Source organism: Elephas maximus, chromosome 4, assembly GCF_024166365.1.
Source record: "Elephas maximus indicus isolate mEleMax1 chromosome 4, mEleMax1 primary haplotype, whole genome shotgun sequence".
In the NCBI taxonomy this organism is placed as follows: Eukaryota; Metazoa; Chordata; class Mammalia; order Proboscidea; family Elephantidae; genus Elephas; species Elephas maximus.
Genome location: NC_064822.1, coordinates 171,960,217 through 171,986,592, shown reverse-complemented (window position 1 = coordinate 171,986,592; position 26,376 = coordinate 171,960,217). Strand labels below are relative to the sequence as shown.

General features: G+C 35.7%; 1 protein-coding gene across 2 annotated transcripts in view; it reads right to left on the bottom strand.

The window, feature by feature from the left end:
* Positions 1 to 26,376, bottom strand: part of WASHC4 (WASH complex subunit 4) — a 69,091-nt gene that overhangs the window by 8,697 nt on the left and 34,018 nt on the right. For both annotated transcript variants that reach the window (XM_049884231.1, XM_049884232.1), the window contains 14 exons: positions 24,903 to 25,010; positions 24,246 to 24,392; positions 24,040 to 24,119; positions 19,448 to 19,553; positions 18,743 to 18,859; positions 17,241 to 17,409; positions 16,947 to 17,101; positions 15,151 to 15,225; positions 14,767 to 14,871; positions 12,670 to 12,804; positions 11,077 to 11,185; positions 7,529 to 7,595; positions 6,985 to 7,071; positions 4,336 to 4,483 (listed from right to left, as the gene is read on the bottom strand). In XM_049884231.1, coding sequence (XP_049740188.1) covers positions 4,336 to 4,483; positions 6,985 to 7,071; positions 7,529 to 7,595; positions 11,077 to 11,185; positions 12,670 to 12,804; positions 14,767 to 14,871; positions 15,151 to 15,225; positions 16,947 to 17,101; positions 17,241 to 17,409; positions 18,743 to 18,859; positions 19,448 to 19,553; positions 24,040 to 24,119; positions 24,246 to 24,392; positions 24,903 to 25,010 — 1,608 coding nt within the window. The remainder of the gene's footprint in view (positions 1 to 4,335; positions 4,484 to 6,984; positions 7,072 to 7,528; positions 7,596 to 11,076; positions 11,186 to 12,669; positions 12,805 to 14,766; positions 14,872 to 15,150; positions 15,226 to 16,946; positions 17,102 to 17,240; positions 17,410 to 18,742; positions 18,860 to 19,447; positions 19,554 to 24,039; positions 24,120 to 24,245; positions 24,393 to 24,902; positions 25,011 to 26,376) is intronic.

Here is a 26,376-nt window from a genome sequence, read left to right as displayed (position 1 = left end):
TCATTGTAGCATTATTCACAATAGCTAAAGACAGAAACAACCCAAGTGTCCATCAACGGATGAATGAACAAACAAATGCCTCTATAGGGTTTCTGAGGAGTGGCTGGTAGATTCGAACTGCAGACTTTTTGGTTGGCAGTCAAGGTCTTAAACACCACACCACCAGGGCTCTAAAAATGCGGTACATACATATGACGGAATACTATAAAATGATAAAGAATAATGATGAGTTTGTGAAACATAACACAGATGTATCTGGAGGACATTATGCTGAGTGAATTAAGTCAATCACTTTTATAAAAAGTCAGGAATAAGTTTATACACAGACAGCAACTTTCTCTGATGGTTATCAGGGATGGGAGGGAGAAGAAGGGAGAATCACTTACTAGATGGTAAACGTGTTAATTCTGGTGAAGGGAAAGGCAATACACAATATGGGGGATGTCAGCTCAGCATGACTAAGGTAAATGAAGACACTGAGAGGTATTCAAGAATAAAGGACAGGTATGGTGTGGTAGGGTAAATGTTATATACAATTCTGCAACAGTGAACAGCAACCAAAAACTTGTGAGTGGCTATGTAGATACATATGCTATAGAGGTGGGGGAGGGTGTATGGGAGTACACGTGCATGCATACATAGGTATAATTGTGGGCATCTGTATAGACATATACGTATGTGCTGCATATATATTCATATATATAATAGAGCATGTATGGAAACTTCTTAGACATCACCAAACACCTCATGGGACTGAGTTACTGGGCTTGAAGGCTAAGGACCATAGTCTCGGGGGATATCTAGGTCAACTGGCATAACACAGTTCATAGAGATAATGTTCTACATCCTAGTTTGTTGAGTAGCATCTGGGGTCCTAAAAGCTTGCGAGCGAGATACAACTGTTGGTCTCTTCCCGTCTGTGGCAAAGAAAGAGTGAAGGAAGCCAAAAACTCAAGGAAGCAATTAGTCCTTAAGACTAATGGCCCACACAACCACAGCCTCCTCTAGCCTGAGACCAGAAGAACTAGATGATGCCGGGCTACCACTAACAACCTCCCTGACCAGGGATACAAACGAAGGTCCCGGTTAGATTGGGAGAAGAACATAGAACAAAATTCAAATTCATAAAAAAGACTAGACTGACAGAGACGGGAGGAATCCTTGAGACTATCACCCAAAGACATCCTTTTAACCCAGAACTGAAACCACTCCCAGAGGTCACCTTTAGCCAAATAATAGACTGGCCTATAAATTAAACAATAACACCCATGAGAAATGTGCACCTTAGAACAATCAATTATAGGAGACCGAATGGGCAATATTTGCCCAAAGGTGAAGATGAGAAGGCAAGGAGGGGCAGTGAAACCGGAAGGATGGAAATGGGGAAGGCAGGGTAGAAATGGGAGAGTGCTGACACACTGTGGGGACAGCAATCGATGTCACAGAACAAGCCGTGTATAAATTGTTGAATGGGAAAGGAGTGTGCTGTGTAAATTTTCACCTAAAACACAATGTTCAGAAAAAAAAAAAGGAACTCAACGCACTGCTCGGCACGGTGCTGTTGTGCTTTCACAAATGCCACCTTCCTCTCCATCCTAAAAGGCCCACTCACAGGAGTAGAGTGGCCAGTAGCAAAGCAAAATAGTGCTGTATGAACAAAACAGTGCTTCTCTTGGGAACTGAGCTCCTCCAATATACCTTATCTAACCGTATCATTTATTCAACAGAGTCACTGAAGCCTACTATACACCAGGCATGATGAATTACTTAAGATTGGAAAAAAGAGTACTGGCAAAGAGCTCACACTCTGGAACACCACCACCCTGGAACCCCACCGTCTGCTGCACAGAACTGCCTGAGGTGATAGAAATATTCTGTATCTGCACTGCCCAGCAGTCATAGCCACTCTACCCCTCCAGAGCAGCACTGTCCATGTGTAGACACACGTGGCCCTTAACACTTGAAATGTGTCTAGTGCAACTAAGGAACTGAATTTTGTATTTTATTAAATTTTAATTAATTTAAATTTAAACTTAAGGAGGCACATGTGGCTACACATGGACAGCACTGCTCTAGAGGGGTGGTTAAGTGTCGTAACAGCCTACACTGGAAATAAAAAAAATCAACTTTCACATTTATTGCCTGTAAAACTTATCTGGCAATTAATCATATATTTTTGAAACTTTTACCAACTTATTTAAATCCTTTTTTAGATACTATGTTTGTTTTTTTTCTGGAACTGGATTGTAAACTCAAGCACAAACATACTGTCCTATATTTCTTTGTACTGTTTTCTCCATCGTCAACTGAATTCTGATGGGTGCCCTGTAAAACTTCAGACTCCATACTATGGCTTCAGTATGCTGCCCTTCTAATTTAAAGAAATACGGTCAGAACTCACTCTGAGTTAACCACACTGTTGTCTAAGTACGCCTAAGTCAGACTCACCTCCCATTTGACACTATCTTAAGATGAAAAAATGACACCAGATCAACATGGACATTTCTACTACATCATAGTTGTAATTATGATAGAAAATTAACAATAAATGTACAAAAGAAACAGTAGAAATTCACTAAGAAAAACAATCTGTCTACAGACCATCAGCTACTTTCAATGGATAATGATGGTTATAATTTGTAAGAAGATATGTACGAGTAACAATTCAGGCAGCAATATGAAAAGACTTTTAGATTTTGGAGCTATCTATTTACTAATTAAAAAACTTAATTATAGAAACCTTTAGGGAAAAATAACTTACTGCTGGTACGGACCTCGCTCCTCTCTAACTCCATTTTCCCCACTGGAGTAACTGCTTTATAATGCAATTTTTGATAACTTGACTTATTTTCAGAAGGCAACTATAGACTTAGAGCAGAACATGTTCCACTCAGGCAGTCCCCAGGCTATGAATGTCGAATTTAAAGACAACTTGTACTTGTCCTTTAATTTTATGTAAATTTTCCTTTATTTTGAAATGATCAAACCAACCACTACTCACATCAAATTCTTTATCACAATCACCTTCACTTGCTGCATGTGCAGATTTTAAACCAGTGAAAAGGCTTCAGAGCCTTTGCTTGCACTAAAGTAAGGCTAAACAAGAACCGTATCCACCTGTTCCAACTTAGCTACAAAGTCAACTTAAAGGCATAGTTAGAACAGATCTCATAACCCAGGGACTGCCTGTACTATAATAAGGAAGAAGCACTAAAAATTTAGTCTTGATGCTAGTTACTACTACTGGACAGACAGTAGTTATCCTCAAACAACATGCTTTTAAGAGATGTGATTGATCTAAGATACAACTAACTTGTCTCTACTCATCCAGAACAAAAGAGAAAGAAGGAAACCAAAGACCCAAAGAAGAAACTAAAGGGCTGACAGCCCTCATGAACCACATCCTCACCTACCCTGACTGACACCAGAAGGGCTAGATGGTGCCCAGCTATGACTACCTACTGTTCTGATCAGGGACACAATAGATGGTCCTGGATAGAACGGGAAGAAAATAGAACAAAACTCAAATTCTTAAAAAAAGGTCAAACTTACTGGATCGGTGGAGACTAGAGGAACCCCTAAAACTGTTACCCTGAGGTACCCTTTGAACCTAGAACTGAAACCACTCCTGGAGGCCACCTTCCAGTTAAATAACAGGTTGGATCATAAAATAATATCACCAGTGAATACTGAGGTCTTTTAAAAAATCATTTATATGAAACCAAATGGTCAACATTTACCCTAAAGCAAAGACAAAAAGGTAAGAAGGGGCAGGAAAGCTAGATTAATGGAAAAGGAACAACCAGAGTAGAAATAATGAGAATGTTGACATACTGTGAAAAATGTAACCAACATCACTGAACAATATGTACAGAAATTGTTAAATGGGAATCTAATTTGCTATGTAAACATTCACTAAAAACAATAAAATATTACAAGAAAAAAAAAGACATGATAGAGATAACTTCATATGGTCACAGTTAAAGTCAGTCTCAATTAAGTACTTAAAATGATTAAATAGTATAACTGCCCAAGGACTATGGGGTATGCACGTAATGGCGTGCACTTAAGTCATTTAAATCACACCAGGATTTCTCTAGCAGTCATTAACAAATAAGAATCTATCTTAACTGTAAGTCAGTCTCATTCTGCACAGCTAACAAACACCAATTCCCATCCATGTTCACTGAGCTCATGTTTAGTTTTACCTACAATCATCAAGTCAATAGCCTAGTCTGTATGCATTTCACGCTGCAATGAAACTGGATTTACTTATTAATAACTATTTTTTACATTTTTTTTTAAGGATTCATTTTAGGTACTAAAAATCCTCACCAGAGGGGGAACGATGATATAGAAATTTCGGAGATGTATATTCTTTGGCCTTCGAAATTCTGGAGCAAAAACATCCACAAGCATTTTGAAATATTCTGTGCCTTCAGCAGAATTTCGTGTGTGATCACTGAGGACTGAATCCAAATGCCTAAAAAACAAAAATATTTTTTACTCGGTTCCTCTCTCAGAAGGAGCTGTGACTTTTTAAATCCATTTTTCATCAGGTTAGATGAGCACACTCAAAAGTAGGAAACATTATAAGACATTTCTAAGTAAATTCCCTTGGAGTTCAGCATGGACTCATTCTCTTATGGACAGAACTTGATAACAACATCGACTCATGAACTTAGTCCTTAAAATAGAGTAAGTAGGGCATCTTGGAGTTTATAGAGCTGCGTTTCTTCTTCCCACTCCAAGTCTGTAGAATCCCATTTCACTGTAAATAAAATCCTCTTCATCTTAAATGTCTCACTTAATGCTTCTCCACGCCTCCTTACTACAACTGAAATCTGCTCTTTCAAAACTCAGCTTGCCTCTGAGCCTTCAGAAACATGAGCTGCTTTTTTCCCCTGCATGCCTCATGTATAAAAATCCCTCGTGTACAGCTACTTCACTTTCAAGTGGTTACTCTTCTCCCACTGCAAGGTAGAAATCTCTCCTTTGAGGCTCAAAGGATCCAACTATCCTACCCAACCACTTCCTCCTGAACTCAGGCATCTACTCCCTCTTTAATCACTGCCCTACATTTATCTAGGACTTTGATACCTGCTCAGATCCTCCTCTATCATATCGGAAGGCTTTGCTCTCCATCTGGATAATCTATTAATTATCGCAACCCCACAAATCCTTGACTTTACCTTTATTTCACTTCACTGCAGGCATCGCTTCTCTTGGACAAATCTGGGCCGTGCCACTACCAGAGACAACTTTACACTAGAGATCCTAAGATGATACCCTACTCTCTGACCTCACTCTCCTTTCCTTTACGTTCTCACTCTCTCATTACCACTTCATCAAATTTTTGAACTTTCTTTTCTGTATCCCTAATACCATGAGTTAATATATAAATTTAGAACACTTTATCACACCCAAGAATAAAATACAACATTATCTAATATGCAATGCATATTTGAATCTCTCCAATTAGCCCCCATTTAAGGAGCTTTTGTCCTTCATAGTGATTTTTTTCCCCTACCTAAGATGCTATTAAGGTCCAGCCACTGCATTTGGTTGTCGGGTTTCTTCAATCTCCTTTAACCTAGAACAGTCTCCTTGCTGTTTGACATTTGACATTTTTTAAGTCTAGGGCAGGTGTCTTATATGGTGTCCCATATTCTTGATTTCTCAGATTGTTCCCTCATAATTAAACGTCCCATTGGGTTTTTTTGGGCTGGGTATTGTTGGGGATGCTAAATTTGATCACGTGGTTATGGTGACATCTACCAATCTCTCCGCTGTAAAGGTACTTTTCCCCCTTTTGTGATTAATAAGCCATTTGTGGGATCATTTTTTAATACTGAATGAACAGTCTGTTCTCAAACAACTCTTCATCCAATATTTTAGAATCCATGGACAATTCTTGCCTGATTTGAGATATTATGGTGGTGATTGCAAAATGGTGACTCTTTTCCTAAATTTTCTCATCCCTCCTACATGTTTAGCTGGCATTCTTCTATTAAAAGGAGCTTTCCCTCTCTTCTCTCAACTTTCGTATTATCATCACGACTTATGGATTCTTTTTTTTTTCCATTCAATTTATTATAACCTATATCTACCATCATTCTTTTCAATATTCGAATTATCCCCAGTCTGTCCAGGGGTGCCCCTTCATGCCGGACCAAACTGTTGTAATTAATAACAATAAAGCCTGCAGTATTCCAAACAAATTCTTAACAATTTTGTATACTGTCTTCTTTTCAAGTGTTAAGTTATATAAAATCACTATTGGTTCAAGTATGTTGATCTGCACTGTCCAATACAATAGCCATTAGCTATTTAGATTTAAATTAAATAAAAATAAATTTATTTAAATTAAATAAAAATAAATTTTAAAATTCAGTTTCTTAGTTCCACTAGTCATATTTCAAGCAGACAACAGCCATGTGTATTAGTGGCTACTGTACTGGACAGTGCTGCTCTAGAAGAGAAGAAAGGGAGGACTTGTATTCTAGAACAGTGGTTGGCGAGTAGGAATATAATGTGAACCACATATTTAATTTTCAACTTTATAAGAGCCACATTTTAAGAAAGATAAAAAGAAACAGATGAAATTGATTTTATTAATGAGATATTTGGCACTTTTTTTTTTTAATACTAAACCTTCATAATCAGTTGTGTACTTTATACTTTCACAAATCTCAATTTGGACTAGCCACATTTCAGTGCTCAGTAGCCCCAAGTGGATAGGGGCTACCACATTTACACAGTACATTCTAGAAGATACTTTTTAATGAGGTAGGAAAGATGTTAGAATACAGTAGTCTTAAAAATAAAAAACTCATTATATTTCATCAACTGAGACCATAATTTGTATAATAACATTGACATATAAATTATTTTAAACATTATCCTCTAGTCTTTAATGTTTTATATAACTTAAACACACGCTTTTTATATCTCCGAATTTAGATTATTTCAAAATTAGATTACCTTGCTGCTTTTAATGTTTCTTCTGCAAGACCTTCTTCTTTCACTAGTTCTTCAAAATTCACAATATCTTCAAGATCAGGCACAAATCTGCATAATAATTTGGGAAGGAATTTGGTAAAACAGATTGTAATAAATGCATTGATACATACATGAAAGTAGTATTGCAGGACTCTAAAATTTTCAACTATATATTTGGAAAGAACTTGGTATTTCAGTTACATTACTAGTATTACCACTTCAGTTCCAAAATAGATAATCAAATTTTAATCCTTAAATTCAAGTAATATCTAAAGCCATTCACAAACTGTACTAATAGCATAAATTAACTATAACCTTAATAGAAATAAAGATTTTTAAAGATAAAGTCTTAAAACTTATGGAGAAAAAAAATTAACTAGTAGAATTAATGGTTTTCTTCCCTATATTATCTCAAACTATATCAACAAGAACACCTTCTCTACAGTATTACTTATAAAAATAATAGATTTAAATGAAACAAATGTAAATGGCACAAACAAGGCAAAAATGATGTTTATATCCTTACCTAATGGCATTGCTGCTACAATGAAGACCACCGGATCTTATCATTCGTACATAGCCCATAGCATTACCTTAAAAATCACACAAAAAAATCAAACTTTATACAAATACCTGTAAGCTCTAATAATCAGGAATACAGTTACATACAGCAATCAATTACAATGGTTCCACTTCTAAGTACCAAAAGATTGTCCTGTACTTTCTTTCTTATTTCATACCTATGTATGTCTATATTAAATATTTTCAAATTTAACTTTCATTTCATAAACCAAATTTAAAAAATGATGACTACATAGAAAAGATCAAGCAATTTTAAATTTCTATAATTTCTTCACTCTCACACTAAAATCATTACCCTCCTCGCCCCCCCCCCGCCCACAGAGCTAAAAGTGATATCAAGAAATCTTTATTCGATGCCACCCAAATTTATATCTCTAGTCTGGACCTCGCCTCTGGACTATAGGCTTTTTTATCCAATGCCTATACCTAAATGCCTAAGAAGAATTTTAAATTCAATATGTTCACATCAAACTCAGGATATTTATCCCCAATTCTATTTCCTAACTCAGAAACTAGGAAATCCATCCTCCTAGCTGCTCAGCCAATGCTTGGAGTCATCCCTGATTCCTTTTTTTTGCTCACACTTAACAGCCAATCTGTGGGCAAATTATGTTGACTCTGCCTTCAAAATACAGTCAAAATTCAACCGCTTCTCATCGCCTTCACAGCTATCCCCCTATTCCAAACCACCACCATCTCTACCTAGATCACTGCAATATGGCCTCCTGAGTTTCCTAATTCCTATACTTTGCCCCACCCTCAATCTTTTATCTGCATAGCAACTATGATTCTTCTAAAACTAAGTCAGAGCACATGACTCCTCTCCTGAAAATTCTACAATGGCTTTCCGCCTCAGAATAAATTCAAACTGCTCCCATAGTCAGCACAGCCCTGCATGATCTTGTCCGTTGCAGCTGTTCTGCTATCGTGTCCTCCCACTCAGGGCGTCACTAACTTCATTCCAGCCTGACTATTCCTTAAAAAAAGCTACACAGATTCAGGGTTTTCTACTTACTGTCATCTCTATCTGGAGTGCTGTTTCCCTGGATATACGCCTGGCTTATTTCTACACTTTGTGTAGGTCCCTGTTCAGCTGCCCCTTTGTCAGGACTTTCCCTGAACATCACTGAAGACAAAGCACTCCTCACCCCCATCACATCTTATCCCGCTTTTATTTATTATCACCGACACATTATACACCTTTTTGTTTGTGTCTCCCCTCATTAGAAGAAAGATCCAGGGCCTTTGTTTTCTTTACTGTCTTGGCACACAGTAAGAACTCAATAATTATTACTGAACTGAAATTACTTGAGAGAAAGAACAGACAAAAAGGTAAGAAGCAGCAAACATTTCACAAGCATTACAGTAACATATGCTTTACATATACTACCTCATCTGATGTTTTTAATAACCCTACAAAGTAGATATTATTGAATCTATTTTAAGGCCTATCCCAATAAGAGCAATGATGTTAAAATATCTTTGTCATGTGCATCTTAGAAAAATCAAATATGTAGTTACATTTTTTCCTCCAAACTGTCAGATCAATCTTTGGACTGATCAAAATGTATTAGTGAGAGGCAAGTATAGTGTAGTGGGTAAGAGCAAAAGCTCTGAAGCTAGACTACCTGGGTTCAAATCTGCACTCTGCCATTTGTTAGCTATAAGACCTAGGTCAAGTTATATTCGCAGTTTCTTCATCTGTTAATTAAGCTCCATGATAGAAAAAAAAAACTTTAGTTTACTTTCATATGTATTACCAGCACCTGAAAACGTTTGTCCCCAATAAATGTCTGAAATGAATGAACAGAAATAATAATAAAAAAAAAATTTTTTTTCTTTTTTTTTTAATAGTATAGTTGTGAGTTTTGAATGAGTTAAGATATGTAAAGAACTTACAGCAATACTGGCATACAGTAAATGCTCAATAAATGTTATTATTTCAGCAGGTAAGGTGTAAGACAAAAGGATTTCTCATTTTGCTCCCAGCTCTGAGATTACTCATTTTCTCAAGATATTTAACAACAGATTTATAAGGTCTACCTACAAGCCAGGAATGCCAAAGATTGCCAGCAGGGTTACTAGAAGCTGAAACAGACAAAGAAGGACCTCCCTATAGAGCCTTGCCCTGAATTCAGACTTTTAGCCTCCAGAACTGTGAGAAAATAAATTTCTGTTCTTTAAAGCCACACATTCGTGGTAGTTTTTGTTACAGCAGCACTAGAACAAAAAACAATTCATTTAAAAATTTAAGTTTGTATTCTGTGACTTTACTCCAGAATTAAATGCTTGGAACATCTTTCCTGCTAGTAAATTGAAAACCCCTTGAGAGCAAAGGTTGTGTCTTTCTCATCTTTTGTATTTCCAGCACCTTTTTTTTTAACATAGTATCTTGCATAATAGATTCTTAGTAAATGTTAGATCATTAGGAGGCATAATTTTACCAAAATATAGTCTATTAGAATTTACTAACTGCTTGGTGTCTACAATTATGAAGAATGCAAAATAAAATATCTTTGGGCTTAGAGCTGAAAAACCCTAGGTTAAGTCCTAGCAATACTCCTTTCTCTGAGTTTCTTTTTCATCTTTAAAATGTGACTGCATGCCTACTGTACAGGTTATTGATAGAGATAATGTATATGAAAAACTAAGTATAAGTGTAAAATTTTATGTATCTATGATTTTTTTTTCATCTGATTCCAGCTTTTAAATATAATGTAATATATTTCAAGGAAACCCTGGTGGCATAGTGGTTAAGTGCTACGGCTGCTAACCAAAGGGTAGGCAGTTCAAATCCGCCAGGCGCTCCTTGGAAACTCTATGGGGCAGTTCTACTCTGTCCTATAGGGTCGCTATGAGTAGGAATCGACTTGATGGCACTGGGTTTGGTTTTTCTGGGGTTTAACATATTTCAAAAGACAAGCTCTACTTACGTGGCAGAAGGACACTCAAGAAGTTATATACATAAATATGAAAAGATACAGTATAGAAAAATTAAAACAACACATTCATTATCTTGTTGTTGTTAGGTGCCATTGAGTCAATTCCGACTCATAGCGACCCTATGTAAAAGAGTAGAACACTGCCCAGTCCTGTGCCATCCTCATGATCCTTGTTATGTTTGAGCCTATGGTTATCTTTAATTAAATTTGTAATTTATTGATTTGTAATTATGAATATGGTCTTTGAGATGAGCTAGTTACTTATTAAATATATTTTAACTTAATTGAAGAGTTTTATTTAACATATATTAACCTACAGTCTATCAATCATTTCTGCAGCAATAGTCTAATCATATCTGAAATTTTTTTGATAATAAAAGAACAAAAAATTACCCTAGTGGGGTACAGCTGAATTCAGGTATTTACATAACAAGCTGTTTATTAGTATGAGATATTTAATATATGATATATAAAAGAAAAAAAGATAATTTTTTCCATTTTTAGCCTTAGGATTTATACTTCATTTTCCAAAACTTTTAAAATAGCTTACCAATTTGGCTGATGAGTTGCCTGAACTGATCAAGGTAGCTCTGTCCCTCTGGTGTTATTCCAAGTTTTCTGATGCCTCGATTGAATTTTTCTGCTCTTTCAAAAGGATACTATAGAAATAATTTTAAAACAATCTTTATTAAAGATCCCTAAAGCATAAAATGCGTACCAAATCAACCATGTCAATTTCCTTTCTAATTCTGTATTGCTGTTGTGCTTTAAAAAAAAAAAATCACTCAAGTCTAACGACAAAAAATTCATAGAGCAAAAATTACCAGTGTTCAAAGTCAACATAAATTGAACATTTTTCTTTTTGACGTTAACTACAGGGAATGAAAATTAATGCCATCAAACTTTAGTTCCTCTTAAAAATTTCTAGTTGCCATCACCAATGAAAAATTACTTTTCCAATCCTGTTTGACTAAGTAAGGAAATTATCTACTGTATAATAATAACAAAAGCATGCAATTCTTACCATGATTTTATCTCTGAATACTAGTAATTTCTGTTCCATAAAAATTAGGTAGTTAATACAATTCTCTATCGGTAACTATAATCTGCAATTTTAGAACTGAGCTCCACCAGGTTTTCAATGACTGTGATCTTTTAGAAGTAGATTGCCAGGCCTTTCTTCTGAGGTGCCTCAAGGTATTCAAACTGCCAACCTTTTGGTTAGCCACTGAGTATTTAACCATTTATGTGGCCCAGGGTTTCCACATCTTAAGAAGGGGTAATGAAAATAGTTCCGGATATAAGAGATAAAACGTAAGACCCTCTCAGGCTATTAATTTTCTATTCACATGGTTACATGCCTCCATACTGTTACCACTTACAACTTTACCATGGAAACTCAGCCCGGAGGGTGAAGGGAAAACAGCATTTTTATAAAGTATTGGTAGACATGTCATTTGGTACAGTATTCCTGGAGTGCTTGGCAATATGCTTCAGAATTTTAAATACTCATGTTCCTTGTCCTGGAAATTTCTCTTCAAAAAACCTTCCTTTCAGAAATAATCTCATAGTATACACAGATAAATGTGTAAGGATGTTACCTCCAACACTTTTGTAACAGTGAAAAATCAGAAAAGCTTAAGTATCTGTTAATAAAGGAGGTGGCTAAATAAGTTATGGTATACAGCCAAACTATCAACTCTGAAAAGAATGAAGTAGATCTATATGTACTGACACATGAAACACACACTGCAAAATAATATGTATAGCATTACTCCATTTTGTTAAAAAAAGGCAATATATGTATGTGCGAATACACGTTTACTGCCCAGTATCATGAAAACCATCATGCTACACTGTTAACAGCAGCTACCTCCAGAAAATGAGATCAGGAGGAAAGGGAGATGAGGGAGGACACTCGCTTTATGACTTCACCTTGTTTAGAATGTTTCAAAATGAGCACATATCACTTTTGTGTTATTTTCAAATAAACAAACAACTTGCTACATTGATCATTTAGTTTCTCCTTACACTTTAATATACTAAAAACCCAGTAGAGATTTAAATAATGAATTTTAGCATAAACACTTGCTATATTCTGAACAGTTGAATCAAACTACCTCAGAAAGAATATATAGAGTACCTTATGATCATTTTGGTCCTTGATTTCCCGGAAAAACCGAATATCTTTAATCAATCTGGATTTGATATGTTCATCATACATAAATTGGCTAAATATATAGAACTTCTTTTTCAAAAACTGGTAGGTGAAATTAACCTATACAATTAAAATTCAAAATATTGAAAAAAGTTAACATAAAAACAAATTTTAAATCAATGCTACTGAGTAACAATTATCTACAATCATCATAAGGTCTAATGTGACCTGAAAATATTTACATAAATGAAGTTTTGTACTGTCCATAAAAATTTACAGAATTTTCTATAAGATCTTCTATGTCTTTACCAAAAAAAAGAAAAAAATGGAAAATACTCTCATAAGAGGATTAAGAACTGTAGTAAGAATCATAAAACCAGACTCAAAACTCTGGTTTTTATGCCATAAACTACAGTTAGAAGTTCTCATATTCTTCTATCTAGATTAGTTATTACTAACCACATTCTAGAATGAGATGCAAGAAACATGACAGTCTTTGAACCTGCCTGAAACTACCCCAGCACAAATAACTATCCTCCTGCTTAGACTCCTTTAGTACCCTAACTGGCCATTCCACTGCGGCTCCATACCAGTGAGTACTCCACACTGCAACCAGCGTAATCTGTTCAAAATGCAAACCTTCTGTTTAAAATCCCCGAAGTGCTTCTCAAGGCTCTTAAGATAAAGACCAAAATCCTCAACAAAGCCTACCAGGTCCTGCAAACTGTGACCTCTGCCGACTCCTCAGCCTCATCTTTACAGTCTTCCCCGTTCCTTTCCGTGCACTACTTTCTGCTCAAACGCACCACATTCCTTCCCACAAGAAGCCCTTTGCACAAGCTATTCTCACTCTATGGAATGCTCTCCTTGCAATGGATACTACTTCCCCTTTCAGATCTCAACTCTTCCTACAGGGAACCCTCTTCCTACAGGATATCGCTTCCTACAAGGTGCCCTTTCCTTCTGACCCTTTACACCCCATCCAAGCAATCAGAACATGATTTCTCCATTATATGCTGTCATGGAATATATCACAGGAAAGGCATGCTCTTTTCCTTCAGTCACCTACATTCATTAGTGTGACTAACTGATCAACATCTATGTCCTTCAGTAGACTGTAATCACCACACATGCAGGGACCACGTCTTGTTTTTCTCACTCTAGTGCCCAGCACAGTGCCTAAGACACATAAAATACACTCAGTAGTATCTATTATGTGAATGAGTGTTCGGTAGATGAATGAGTGAGGGCAAGGAAGAGTTTATTTATCCACAAAGATTCAGTTTGTCTATCCTTAGGGCTTCACACATGATCTCTACATGGATGACTCCTTATTTCAAATTTCAAACTGTGAATTTCTAGGTTGATAACCAGCAAAACGGGGCTCTAATCACATCACTCATCAGTCCAACAAACTTCAGTGGCTTTCCCACCGTATACTAAAACGGTCCCAACTTCACTTTTCAGTCTTTTCCCTTTTCCCTCAATCCCAAATCTGTAGAATACTGCTTTCTATTTAAGCATTCTTTCTTCTCCCCTCAAGGCAAAATTAACTGTGCCCTGACAACCAGGTATTTTCAGAGACTTTATCTTTTTCCACGAAGAAAAAAATAGCACACAAGTTTCAAATGATTTCATCAAGTGACTGAATGCCCATTTCTAAGGAGCTCCAAAATATTTTTAGTAAATTCCTATTTATTTGAATTTTCTTCCCCCAAAGAACTTTCCCCTGAAAAGTGGAAGAATGATGTGAAATAAACTCCTATCAATGATTTACTTTCCCGAGCAACTTCCAGAGAATCCACACAGATAAATATACTCATGTCCTCAAATCTCCAAAGCTATGTGTAAAAATGACCCTGAGATGATAAAATACTTTAAAGTGCCTTTTTTAATCACAGAGCTCCCATCACGTGCAATACAATTTAGCGTCATACAATTTAATTATAGCAACCTGAAAAATAGAAATCCAGGTATAATACAACAGGTAATACGTGTTTACCAGATTAGTCTATCAAAAGATATTTTCCAGACTACTAAACAGGGGTCCGCTACCACCCCCCATTTAAAAAAGGTCCTTACTGTTGTATTCATGATTCCTGTGCCATGTGTTCTAATTGAATTAGCAATGTGCCGAATATTAATTGTATTCAAATGTTTATTATTGCTAGTTCGTTCAATAAAGATCTGCAATGAAAAAAAGTTATGCAGTTATCAATAACAACACAACCCACAGGCAATACTGGCCAGATAGTTATCCAAAGAGAATTTTACAATCTGTTTCATTAAAGACAATCTAACTGAAAAGCCATTCCAGATAAGAGTACAGTCAAAGCAAAGGAATGAGGAGGATGATCTCTAAAGCATTTTTTGTTTTGTTTATTTTACTAATTTTTACACTTAATTCCTTGCCCTTCCCACCATATACCCACCCACATTAAAAAAAAAAAAAACTCTCAAACTCACCTGATTGTTGAGATTATAGAGGTATCGAGACACAAATATATGAATGTTTCTCATAATTTCCAAAACATCCAGACCCTACAACACAACCCATACAGAAATTCTACTACTAGTTTAAGATAAGCAGTTAAACTTGCATCAATACAGTGATGTACAGATTATGTTAAGTTCCTAATATTATTAAATAATTTTGAAGAAAGAACAACTATACAAAAGGTATGACCAAAGGTTAAAAGAGCCTTCTGAAATGGACCATCAGGACTATCTCCTTGGTAACCTAGCTGCTTGTTTATTCACCTCACTTGTGTAGTCACAAACAGTTAGATTTAAGTATTCAAAGATCCACAATCATTTTCTCTACCCTCCTTGAGAAGATTTTGGTTTGTCTAAGGATCTCCACTACACTTTTTCAAAAAACAAACTAATGGGTAGACTCTAAAAGGTAGTCAGGAGATGACAGAGAGCACTGATAAAATATCTACTATTTTTCAGGTACTATGCAAGGTCTGGGAGCCCTGCTAAGAACCTGACTGCTGATCAAAAGGTCGGCAGCAGTTAGAATCTACCAGCTGCTCCTTGGAAACCCTACAGAGGCAGTTCTACTCTGTCCTGTGGGGTCGCTGGGAGTCGGAATCAAATGGACAACAATAGGTATCAGTACAGGTGTGTGAGGTTTATTATATGTAACTCTGAAAAATAAATAAGGTATTATTATTCCACATTTCACAAGCGAAAGACTTTGAGGGGACTTCTCCAAGGTTAAATTGCTAGTAAGAGGCAGAACCCTAACATTTAGAAAGTCCAATTCCACATCCGTATGCTTCTTTTGCTTATAACAGACTACCTTTAATGTACAAGTGATCTGTTAAGGACGCTTCATTCTTCAGATATTATTCCAACACCTAACGGTATCATATAAATGATTCTACTGCTTTCTAATTAGGGCTCTTTGATCATATACTTATTATAGCTTTTATCAGAGACTATTCTAAAAATCTGTCTACTCATTTTTTTCTCTCATTAGGTTCTGAGTACACTGGCTGAGACTGTTTCTACTTAAACCTTTGATTGTATCCCTAAATCTAGTTTAATGTCTACCATGTAGTAGTTTGTCAACAAATATCTGATATATAAATAAGTGAATGAAATTGATTCTAGAAATGGTCTATATGCAATAGAATGAAAAAAAAACTTACGGCAGTGGTACTGAAATTCTGGAACTGAATGAGTGTTTTTCAGTAAATACATGAGACAGGCCTCAATTATTTTAGCAGGAATTACATGCAAATTAACTAGTAACATAAGCTTTTCCACTCATGATATTGCCATATTGTAAATTAGCACACTGAATTAGCAAAGCCGAATGCTTCTTTATATTGCTCACCTTAAGAACAAATACATTTATAATCATATAAATTTAGCCATTTTTCCTAAGATATTAAAGGTTACAAACATGTAATACCAGGTCTAAAATCCATAACTGTGACCTTTACTGAATTTTTCACAACTCTGCAGAAGTCACCTCACTATCCCAACGTGTTTCTCAAAAGCTGTATTTAAATCTTTGTATTTTAAATACTCAACACAAAACTGATTGTAAACAAACACCCTGTGGCAAATTCCTTCACAAACCAAATGAGCACAATCTAATATTTTGCTCTTGCCAAATACGAGGTTTAATTTAAAAAAGATATATTCTTTAAACAAACTAAATAAAGGAAAAAAAAAAAAAAGACTTCTTAAAGAAAAGGTGTCAGCATGCTACAGTCACACGACGGTAGAAACATTTGATACTATACCTGCTCCAGAGTCTGACTAGGGAGATGCGCCTCTGTCATGACCAATCCGTAACGCTGAGTCGCTAAGTTTCTCATCTCACTATAAGTGGCCCAGTCATGAAGGGCTACTGTTGTTAGATTGTAGAAAGTCTTATCTAGGTAGTGAGTTACATAAGCTACAAAAAAAAAAAAAAAAAAAAGATCCTAAAACATTTTGACTCATGAAAACAGTAGAAACGAGAAAGGAGATAGAAAAGGAAATAAACTTGTCTTTGTACACTAAGGACACACTAAGAAGGAAAGCAAAACACCCACCTCGGATGTCAATGAAACGATCGAAAAACCGAATTGGGTTCAGAGAGAAAAAATGGGCCAGATCTTTCATGCCAACTTTGAAAGGGTTTCGGTCATCCAGTTTTAAGTGAGTATGCACGGAAAGTCGCAAATCCTTCTCTATTTCTTTGCACAACTTGTCCAGCAAATGCTATTCACAAAAGAATCAATATCTTAATATTTCAAATAATATTCCAATTATGTTATTTCCCTAGGTGCCTATGCTTTGACTTTAGAGCTTTATAGTTAGCGCATTCTTAATAGATAACTTCTACATTAAAGGGAGTCTGGTGTAATCAAAAGAACCAAAAGGATTTGGAATCAGACTTTCTAAATATTATCATGAAAAATTGTTAACCTGGTTTCATTATTTAAATATTCTACGGTTAAATCTTATTCTTATTGGGAACATGAAATCAGGAAGCAGGTAAATAAATTCAAAGCCTTTGTTTTCATCAGTACTTTTAGTTTAATATCCACAACAAGAAAATCAAGAGCTAGTTAGTGATTGCTTCATTAATAAGGAACATGGATACCATACTAATACTTAAATTACAAAAAAGCACACAACTTAAGGGAACAATCAACAAATGAGGAAAGGCCCTGAAAATATCTAAGAGAGGAAAGAAAAAAAAGAGAGAGAGAGAGAAAATGTTTCCTTGCAGTAATCATTCAAAATTCCAAAATTTGTCAAGCTAAAGATAACAAAATAAATCATCTTTTCTGTTCTACCATGGAATTCTAAAAACTGGTCAGACATATATAATCTTTTCTAAGTGAGAATACTGAATATAAGAAATTATATAAAATATTTTATAACTTAGCAAACCTAAGTTTATACTGTAAAATGTACTCATTCGTAATTCCTCCCCCCAAAATAAAAATATTACTAGACAGAAATTCAATTTCAAAGATATCAGTGTTTATAAAACACATTTCAGTAAAACAGAGAGGGGTATACTACATTGCATTCAAATTTTTTTTTTTTTTTTTACACAAGTAATAAATTTCATCTTTTTAGTTAGTAGCTCTCCATTTAGATAGCAGGTCTCCAAATAAAATTTAATAAAATCTTAATAGTTAAGACGCCTTAACTGTATTTATCATTAGACGCACCCAGCACTCAAACTCACTTTGCATTTGCATTTTTCAAATAAAAAGAACTTTAAATTCAAATATACTATTCACTAAGCAGAAAATTTCCAAGCTCCCGATCCTGGTTTTCTACATAAAATTTAAGAATTAAGGTCAATTTAGCATAACAGTGATACTGTAACTAAAAATAGTTTCTTTGTTCTATACAGTGATTCATAAATGTTGTTGTTGTTAGTTGCCATTGGGTCAATTCCGACTCAAGGCAACCTCATGTGTTATAAAATTATGAAAAGTAATTTTAACGAGAGATTAATTTGATGCAAAATTTTTTCCAAACACTGCATTCCAAAACATGTTTTATGTTTTTTTAATCTCAAATATGATATTACCTCATTTAAAATTTCCATAATTTCCTTGTCATAGCAATCCAGAAGTATTTCATAGGACTCTAAATGCCTTGCGTGCATCATAGCAGGTACACAGTCGCGTAAAGCACTGAACATGTACTATGAAAAAAGTTAAACGTACATGAATTTACAAGACCATATTTCTAATCTAAACAATATCAAAAGTCAATTATCTACCTCGAAAGACAAAAATCTCAATCTGAAGGACAACTGTGTTTTCCCCATGATTATCTTACTTCCCTAAATAAAACAAGAATCCAATTTTATTCACTAAAGTATACAAACACTTTTACTAAATATATAAAAATTCGCATTCACTTATCCTTTCCTTTCTTGAGCAATCAAACACACTTACTCCCATAAAGAAATAGAAAGGTTTGAATAATGTGAACTCTATTGTCTACTGACAAATAAATGCCAGGCTATTGTGAAATAAACTGAAATCAAGAGAAATGACAATCATTAGGAATATGAAAGGAGGAGTTAAAGATATTAAAATTAACTGCATTAGTATTAACTACAAAATGTATAAATGTTAATTCAATAGGCATAGAACCATCCAAAACAGTACTAACATTCAATTTTTACATGGTTATTATGTCAAACTATGTGTTCTATTTTAGACAATTAGAATGGTTTATACTAAAAAAAATTATGGCTTTATTCTTTATGTTATTTTTTACTTACATGTAATCTGGCTGCATCAATGGCATTTTCATACACATCATCTAAATAAATTGGGAAGACAGCTCGATGCCAGTACAAAAAACAACAATCACATTGTGTTTGGACTCTACAATGTAAAGTAGTAATTAGTGATACCAAAACGGAAATATCCCAAAGAATAAGGAAAGGAATAATGCCATTTACTATAAGGGCAATACCTCTATCTTACTCATTTTTACATGCCCTACATCATTTAACCTAAACTTGGTACAGGAGAGTCATAAAATGTTTTCTCAAATTGAACAAAGACAACAAAACATTCCAATACTTAGCATTGTGAGAATTCTGCAAATATGCTTTAGTTTTAAAAAAACACTTAAAAAACAGATACCTTTTAAATAAGATGGTTTAAAATAAATTAATTTTCAATATTATTTCGTATGATTACATATTTACAATACTTGCATCACAAGCACCATTGGAAAGTCACACCTTTTTAAAAACTGTGACCAAAAAATAAATAAATGAAGGTCAGACCTAACACTTCTATAATCTTTGCCATGTGACTACTTCACACCTTATGGGACAAAAAAAAAAAAATTAAACATCTTGTAATAAACACAAATAGAAGGCTGTAGGATGGAAAGTTAAATACCACTAGCTACAAAAACATCAGCTTCTCAGAATAACAAAAATGTTATAAATATGAGCATTAAATGAAAATAATGTAATCTTAACTCAGCTGGGACTCAAAATTAAGAAGACCTGCTTTCGCTTCAAAAAACTTGCTGCTTATTCAATAAACAGAAAAATATAAAGCCACAAGGAGCTATAAAATTGAGCCTTTCTCATTTGACAAAGTCCAAAACCCATTCCTGATAAAAACTCTCAATAAAATACGTATAACCAAAACAAAAAACCAAACCCATCACCGTCGAGTTGATTCCAACTCACAGCGACTCTATAGGACAGAGCAGAACTGCCCCATAGTTTCCAGTGGTGCCTGGTAGATTTGCAATGCCAACTTTTTGGTTAGCAGCTGTAGCTCTTAACCACTACACCACCAGGGTTTCCAAAATAGGTATAGAAGGGGAGTTTCTCGACATAATAAAGAGTATCTATGCAAAACTTTGTTTGTTGTGTACGCAAAACCAACGACCAAGATCATTTTTAACGGTGAGAGGCTAAAAACATTCCCCGCCAGAACAGGAACAAGACAAGGATGCCCTTTACACCATTTAACACGGTGCTGGAAGTCCTGGCTAGAGCAATAGGGCAAGAAAAAGAAATAAACCAAAAAAACCAAACCCACTGCCGTCGAGTCGATTCCGAGTCGACCCTACAGAACAGAGAAGAACTGCCCCATAGAGTTTCCAAGGACCACCTGGTGGATTCAACCTGCTGACCTTCTGGTTAGCAACCATAGTACTTAACTACTACACCACCAGGGTTTCTAAAAAGAAATACAGGGCATCCAAATTGGTAATGAAGAAATTAAACAGTCCCTATTTGCAGATGATATGGTACTATACACAGAAAACCCAAAAGACTCCACAAGGAAACTACTGGAACTAATAGAAAGATTCAGCAGAGTAGCAAGATACAAGATAAATATACAAAAATCAGTTGGATTCCTGTACACCAATAAAGAGATCGACAAAAAGGAAAGCAGGAATACGATACCATTTATAATTGCCCCTAAAAAAATAAAATACTTAGGAATCAATCTAACCAGGGCTGTGAAACACCTATTCAAAGAAAATTACAAAACACTACTGTAAGAACCCAAAAGAGATCTACATAAATGGAAAAACATACATGCTCATAGATAGGTACTCAACATTGTGAAAATGGCAATTCTATCCAAAACAATTTACACATACAATGCAATCCATATCCAAATACCAACAATATTCTTTAAAGAAATGGAAAAACTAGTCATTAACTTTATGTGGAAAGGGAAGAAGCCAAGGACAAGTAAAGCACTACTGAAGAACAAAAATAAAGTAGGAGAACTCGCACTACCTGACCTCAGAACCTACTATGCAGCTACAGTTGTCAAAACAGCCTGGTACTGGTACGACAGATACACTGACCAACGGAACAGAATTGAGAACCCACCCAGATGTAAATCCATCCACCATCACCTGATCTTTGACAAGGGCCTGAAGTCCATCAAATGGGGAAAAGACAATCTTTTTAACAAATGGTGCTGGCAAACCCAGATGTCACCTGCAAAAAAATGAAACAGGATCCATACCTCACACCTTATACAAAAACTAATTCAAAATGGATCAAAGACCTAAATGTAAAGCCAAAACTGTAAGTTTATAAAAGAAAAAGTAGGATTAACACTAGAGGCCCTAATACACGGCATTAGAAGGATACAAACCATAACCAACAACATACAAACTCTGGAAGATAAGCTAGATAACTGAGATCTTCTAAAAATTAAACACTTATGCTCATCAAAAGACTTCACCAAAAGAGTAAAAAGAGAACCTACAGACTGGGAAAAAAGTTTTGGCTATTACAAATCAGACAAAGGTCTAATTCCTAAAATCTACAAGAAAATCCAACACCTCTACAACAAAAAGACAAATAATCCAATTAAAAAATAGGCAAAGGAATTGAACAGACACTTCACCAAAGAAGACATTCATGCAGCTAAGAGACACATGAGGAAATGCTTACAATCACCAACCATTAGAGAAATGTAAAATCAAAACCACAATAAGATATCAGCTCAACCCAGCATTACTGGCACAAATTAAAAAAACAGGAAATAATAAATGTTGGAGAGGCTGCGCGGAGACTGGAACTCTTATGCACTGCTAGTGGGAATGCAAGATAGCACAACCATTTTGGAAACTGATATGGTGCTTCCTTAGAAAGCTAGACATAGAAATACATGATCCAGCAATCCCACTCATAGGAATATATCCTAGAGAAATAAAAGTCATCACACAAATAGACAAACGCACACCCATGTTCACTGCAGCATTGTTCACAATAGCAAAAAAATGGGAACAACCTAGATGCCCATCAACAGATGAATGGATAAACAAACTGTGGTACATATATACAATGGAGTATTACGCAATGATAAAGAACAATGATGAATCTGCAAAGCATCTCATAACATGGATGAATCTGGAGAGCATTATGCTGAGTGAAATAGGTCAATCACAAAACGACAAATGTTGTATGAGACCACTACTGTAAAAACTCCTGAAAAGGTTTACACACACAAAAAAACAATCTTTGATGGTTACAAGGGAGGGAAGTGGTGGTAGGGGAAGGGGAGGAAAAAATACTAAATAGACAATAGGTAAGTGGTAACTCTGTGAAGGGTAACACAGTACACAATTCTGGGGAAGCCAGCACAAGTTGTACAAGGCAAGGTCATGGAAACTCCATAGACACATCCAAATCCCCTGAGGACCAAAGTGTTGGGCTGAGGGCTGTGGGGACCATGGTGTTGGGGAACATCTAGCTCAACTGGCATAACATAGTTTAGAAAGAATACATTCTACATTCTACTTTGGTGAGTAGCATCTGGGGTCTTAAAAGCCTGTGAGTGGCCATCTACTGGTCTCACACCTTCAGGAGGAAGGGAGACTGAAGAAAACTAAAGATACAAGGGAAAGATTAGTCCAAAGGACTAATGGACCCCATCTACCATGGCCTCTACCAGACTGAGTCAGTACAACTAAATGGTGCCCAGCTACCACCACGGACTGCTCTGACAGGGATCACAATAGAGGGTCCTCAACAGAGTTGGAGAAAAATACAGAACAAAATTCTAACTCACTAAAAAAGATCAGACTTACTGCCCCAACAGAGACTGGAGAAAACCTGAGAATATGGTCCCCAGACACCCTTTCAGCTCAGTAATGAAGTCACTCCCAAGGTTCACCCTTCAGGCAAAGATTAGACAGGCCCATAAAACGAAATGAGACTAAAGGAGCACACTAGCCCAGGGGCAAGGACTAGAAGGCAGGAGAGGACAGGAAAGCTGGTAACAGGGAACCCAAGGTCAGGAAGGGAGAGTGCTGACATGTCATGGGGTTGTTAACCAATGTCATAAAACTATATTTGTACTAACTGTTTAATAAGAAACTAGTTTGTTCTGTCAACCTTCAGTACAGAAAAAAAAAAAAAAAAATTTTTTTTTGAGCCTTTCTACTCGGAACTTAGCGACTACCAACAATGTAATTCAAATTCATGTCGCAAAATAAAATCATAGAAGGCTATGTGTCATGGCTTTCTAAAGTCTCTCACAAATAGATTAAACGTTGTGCTAAAGTAGCAATTTTGTAAGTTCAGTAGAGACCCTCCTCACAACAACCACAATATGTATTATGGTTTTTGAGGCTGCATCTGCTTTTTCTCACGAGTTCTTCCAGAAGTTATATCCGTGACGGATAAACAAAGCCGAAGCAGTACGATCCCTAAACAGTGTCATTTTGGTCACGATAGCAAGGGAGTCACACAGAGGAACTAACCGTCTATCTGGATTTTACTTCTTTTGCTACACTAAAAAGAAAATTCATGCTTCTATGAGCTCCATGTCTTGACTATCATTACTCAAGTATCCTAGTCTTACTTACCGTTCTCTAAGTTCACTGATAAGATCCAGCTTTTTCATGACCACTTGAAGCGGAAAGAGTTCTTCGTCCTTAAATGTTTTCTACCAGGGAGGGGAAAAAGAGGCACAGAAGTTGCATTTAAAGTAAGAACAGATTTCTTGGGTCATTAACAAGCCAACTGTGAAATTTCAGGCCTCATTTTCATTTCATGATAGCAATACACTTACCATTTGTGTGCCAACACTTAGTGCCAAAGAAACAATTAGTCGTCTTTGCTTTGTGCTTGGTCCATTTAGTGTATTTTCAGCCAAAACTAGAGCAGAGAGGACATCAAGACGCTGTTCACTGTATTTTTTGTCAGAAATTACTCTTTTCTTAATGATAAAAGAAAACAGGAAATTGTTAGTTTTGTTTCTGAGGCAGTAACAGGAGACTGTGAAGAAAAACTTGTAGGGTATTTTTCTACAGTTCAATTTAGGAGACTGTAGACAAATACTTTCCATGTTGAACTTTTCCTGACAGTATTGTACGCTTTACTTGTATTGCGTTATTTCTTGGCATTACCAGAGATAGTAAATCTATTAGGCATACTTTAAAATTTTCATATTAATTTAATAGCAAATCATTCCTAAAACATACTTATCAAATGTCAAAAGTTAATACAACGTCATTTTTGACAGAGGTACATTAATTATTAGATGCTGTAACTTCAGGGAAAGACGACCCTGATAATTTTAAGTAAGAATCACAAAATACCATGAAGAACTAAAATCGAAGAAAATTGATTGAGAATATTATATTTGAAAGAATAGAGAAAACTGGCTAAAACGGAAGAGCAAACTCAACGATAACATAACTAAGCTGAAAAAATAACCATTACGTACCTTGGCCACAGAAATAGAATTAAGAGCCTGATGCTGAAGGTGCTGTGTTATGTGAGAAACTGAATCAGCCACGACCATGCTTCTTCTGTAGAACATATGCTCTATTGCCTAGAAAGAATTAGAAGGAATTCCGTGCATAGTAACTGTTTTTAAGAAGCTTCACACTCACTTTTATTATTTAAATTACTTTATTTACTTGTACAGCTACCCAAAGGCACATGAACAAGGACGGTCACAGTATTATGGGTAATAAAGAAACCTGAAGACAGGATGAATGACAGCACTTCCAGTGTATGGAATACTATGCAAACATTTAAAGGATGAGACGTGGATGAATCTCAAAATCATTACGATGAATTAAAAAAATCAGACATAAAAGAATACATACTCAATAATTCTATCTAAATAGTATTCGCAAAAATGCAAACTGATCTACAGAGACAAAAAGCAGGTCCCTGGCTGTCTGGGGCCGAGGGCAGAGGGAGGGAGGGATGGACTGAAAGCGGCACAAGAAAAAATTTTTGAGGGTTATGGAAATGCTCTGTAACTTGATCATGGTGGTGGTGTTTCACAGGTATACAGATTCGTCATACACATCAAAATGTACACTTTAAATGAGAGCAGTTTACAGGAATTATAACTCAATAAAGTTGTTTAAAAAAAAATGAATGAGGCATATGGAGACCTTAAGCTTATGGACTCCTGAATTAGACTGCTTGGGTTCAAATTCAATTCCATCACTACTTAACTGTGTAACCTTGCGCAAATCACAAAATCTTTCTGGTCGCCTTAGTTTCTCATCTGTGAAACAGGGATAATAACCGTACCTATTTCACCAAGTTATTCTGAGGATTAGAGTGAATACATTTAAAGCACTTAGGTCAGTTCCTGGCAAATGGTAAGTACTACGTGTGTCAGATATTATTCTATCACTATTAAAAAATATGCTTTTATAATACGATAAATATATACTTTACCAAATAGGGTATATCGTTGCAATATAAGGATGACTCAAGATAGGATTTTTTTTTTAATTATTACTCTAGACATCACTAATCTTCAAATAGAGGCCACAACTATTTGTTCACCGCTAGAGGTCCCTGGGTGGTACAAACAGCTTGCACTTGACTACTAACCTAAAGGCTGGCAGTTCGAACCTATGCAGTAGTATCTCGGTAATAAGGTCTGGCAATCCATGTCCATAAGGATTACAGCCAAGAAAACTCTTCAGAACAGTTTTATTTTATAAGACATGGGGTCACCACGAGATGAAATCAAGTACATGGCAACAGGTTTGGGTTTTTGTTTATATACCCAGTGCCTGACAGGGTGCACAGCTAACAGCATGAGCTCAATAAATACCTGCTGTATGAATGGATTTAATGAGCTCTAGAAGTAATTTTTTTTTTTTTTTTTTAAGTAATGCAGTGCAATTAATTACTTTTGTGTGTGACCTTTCTAGGCCATGGTCTTG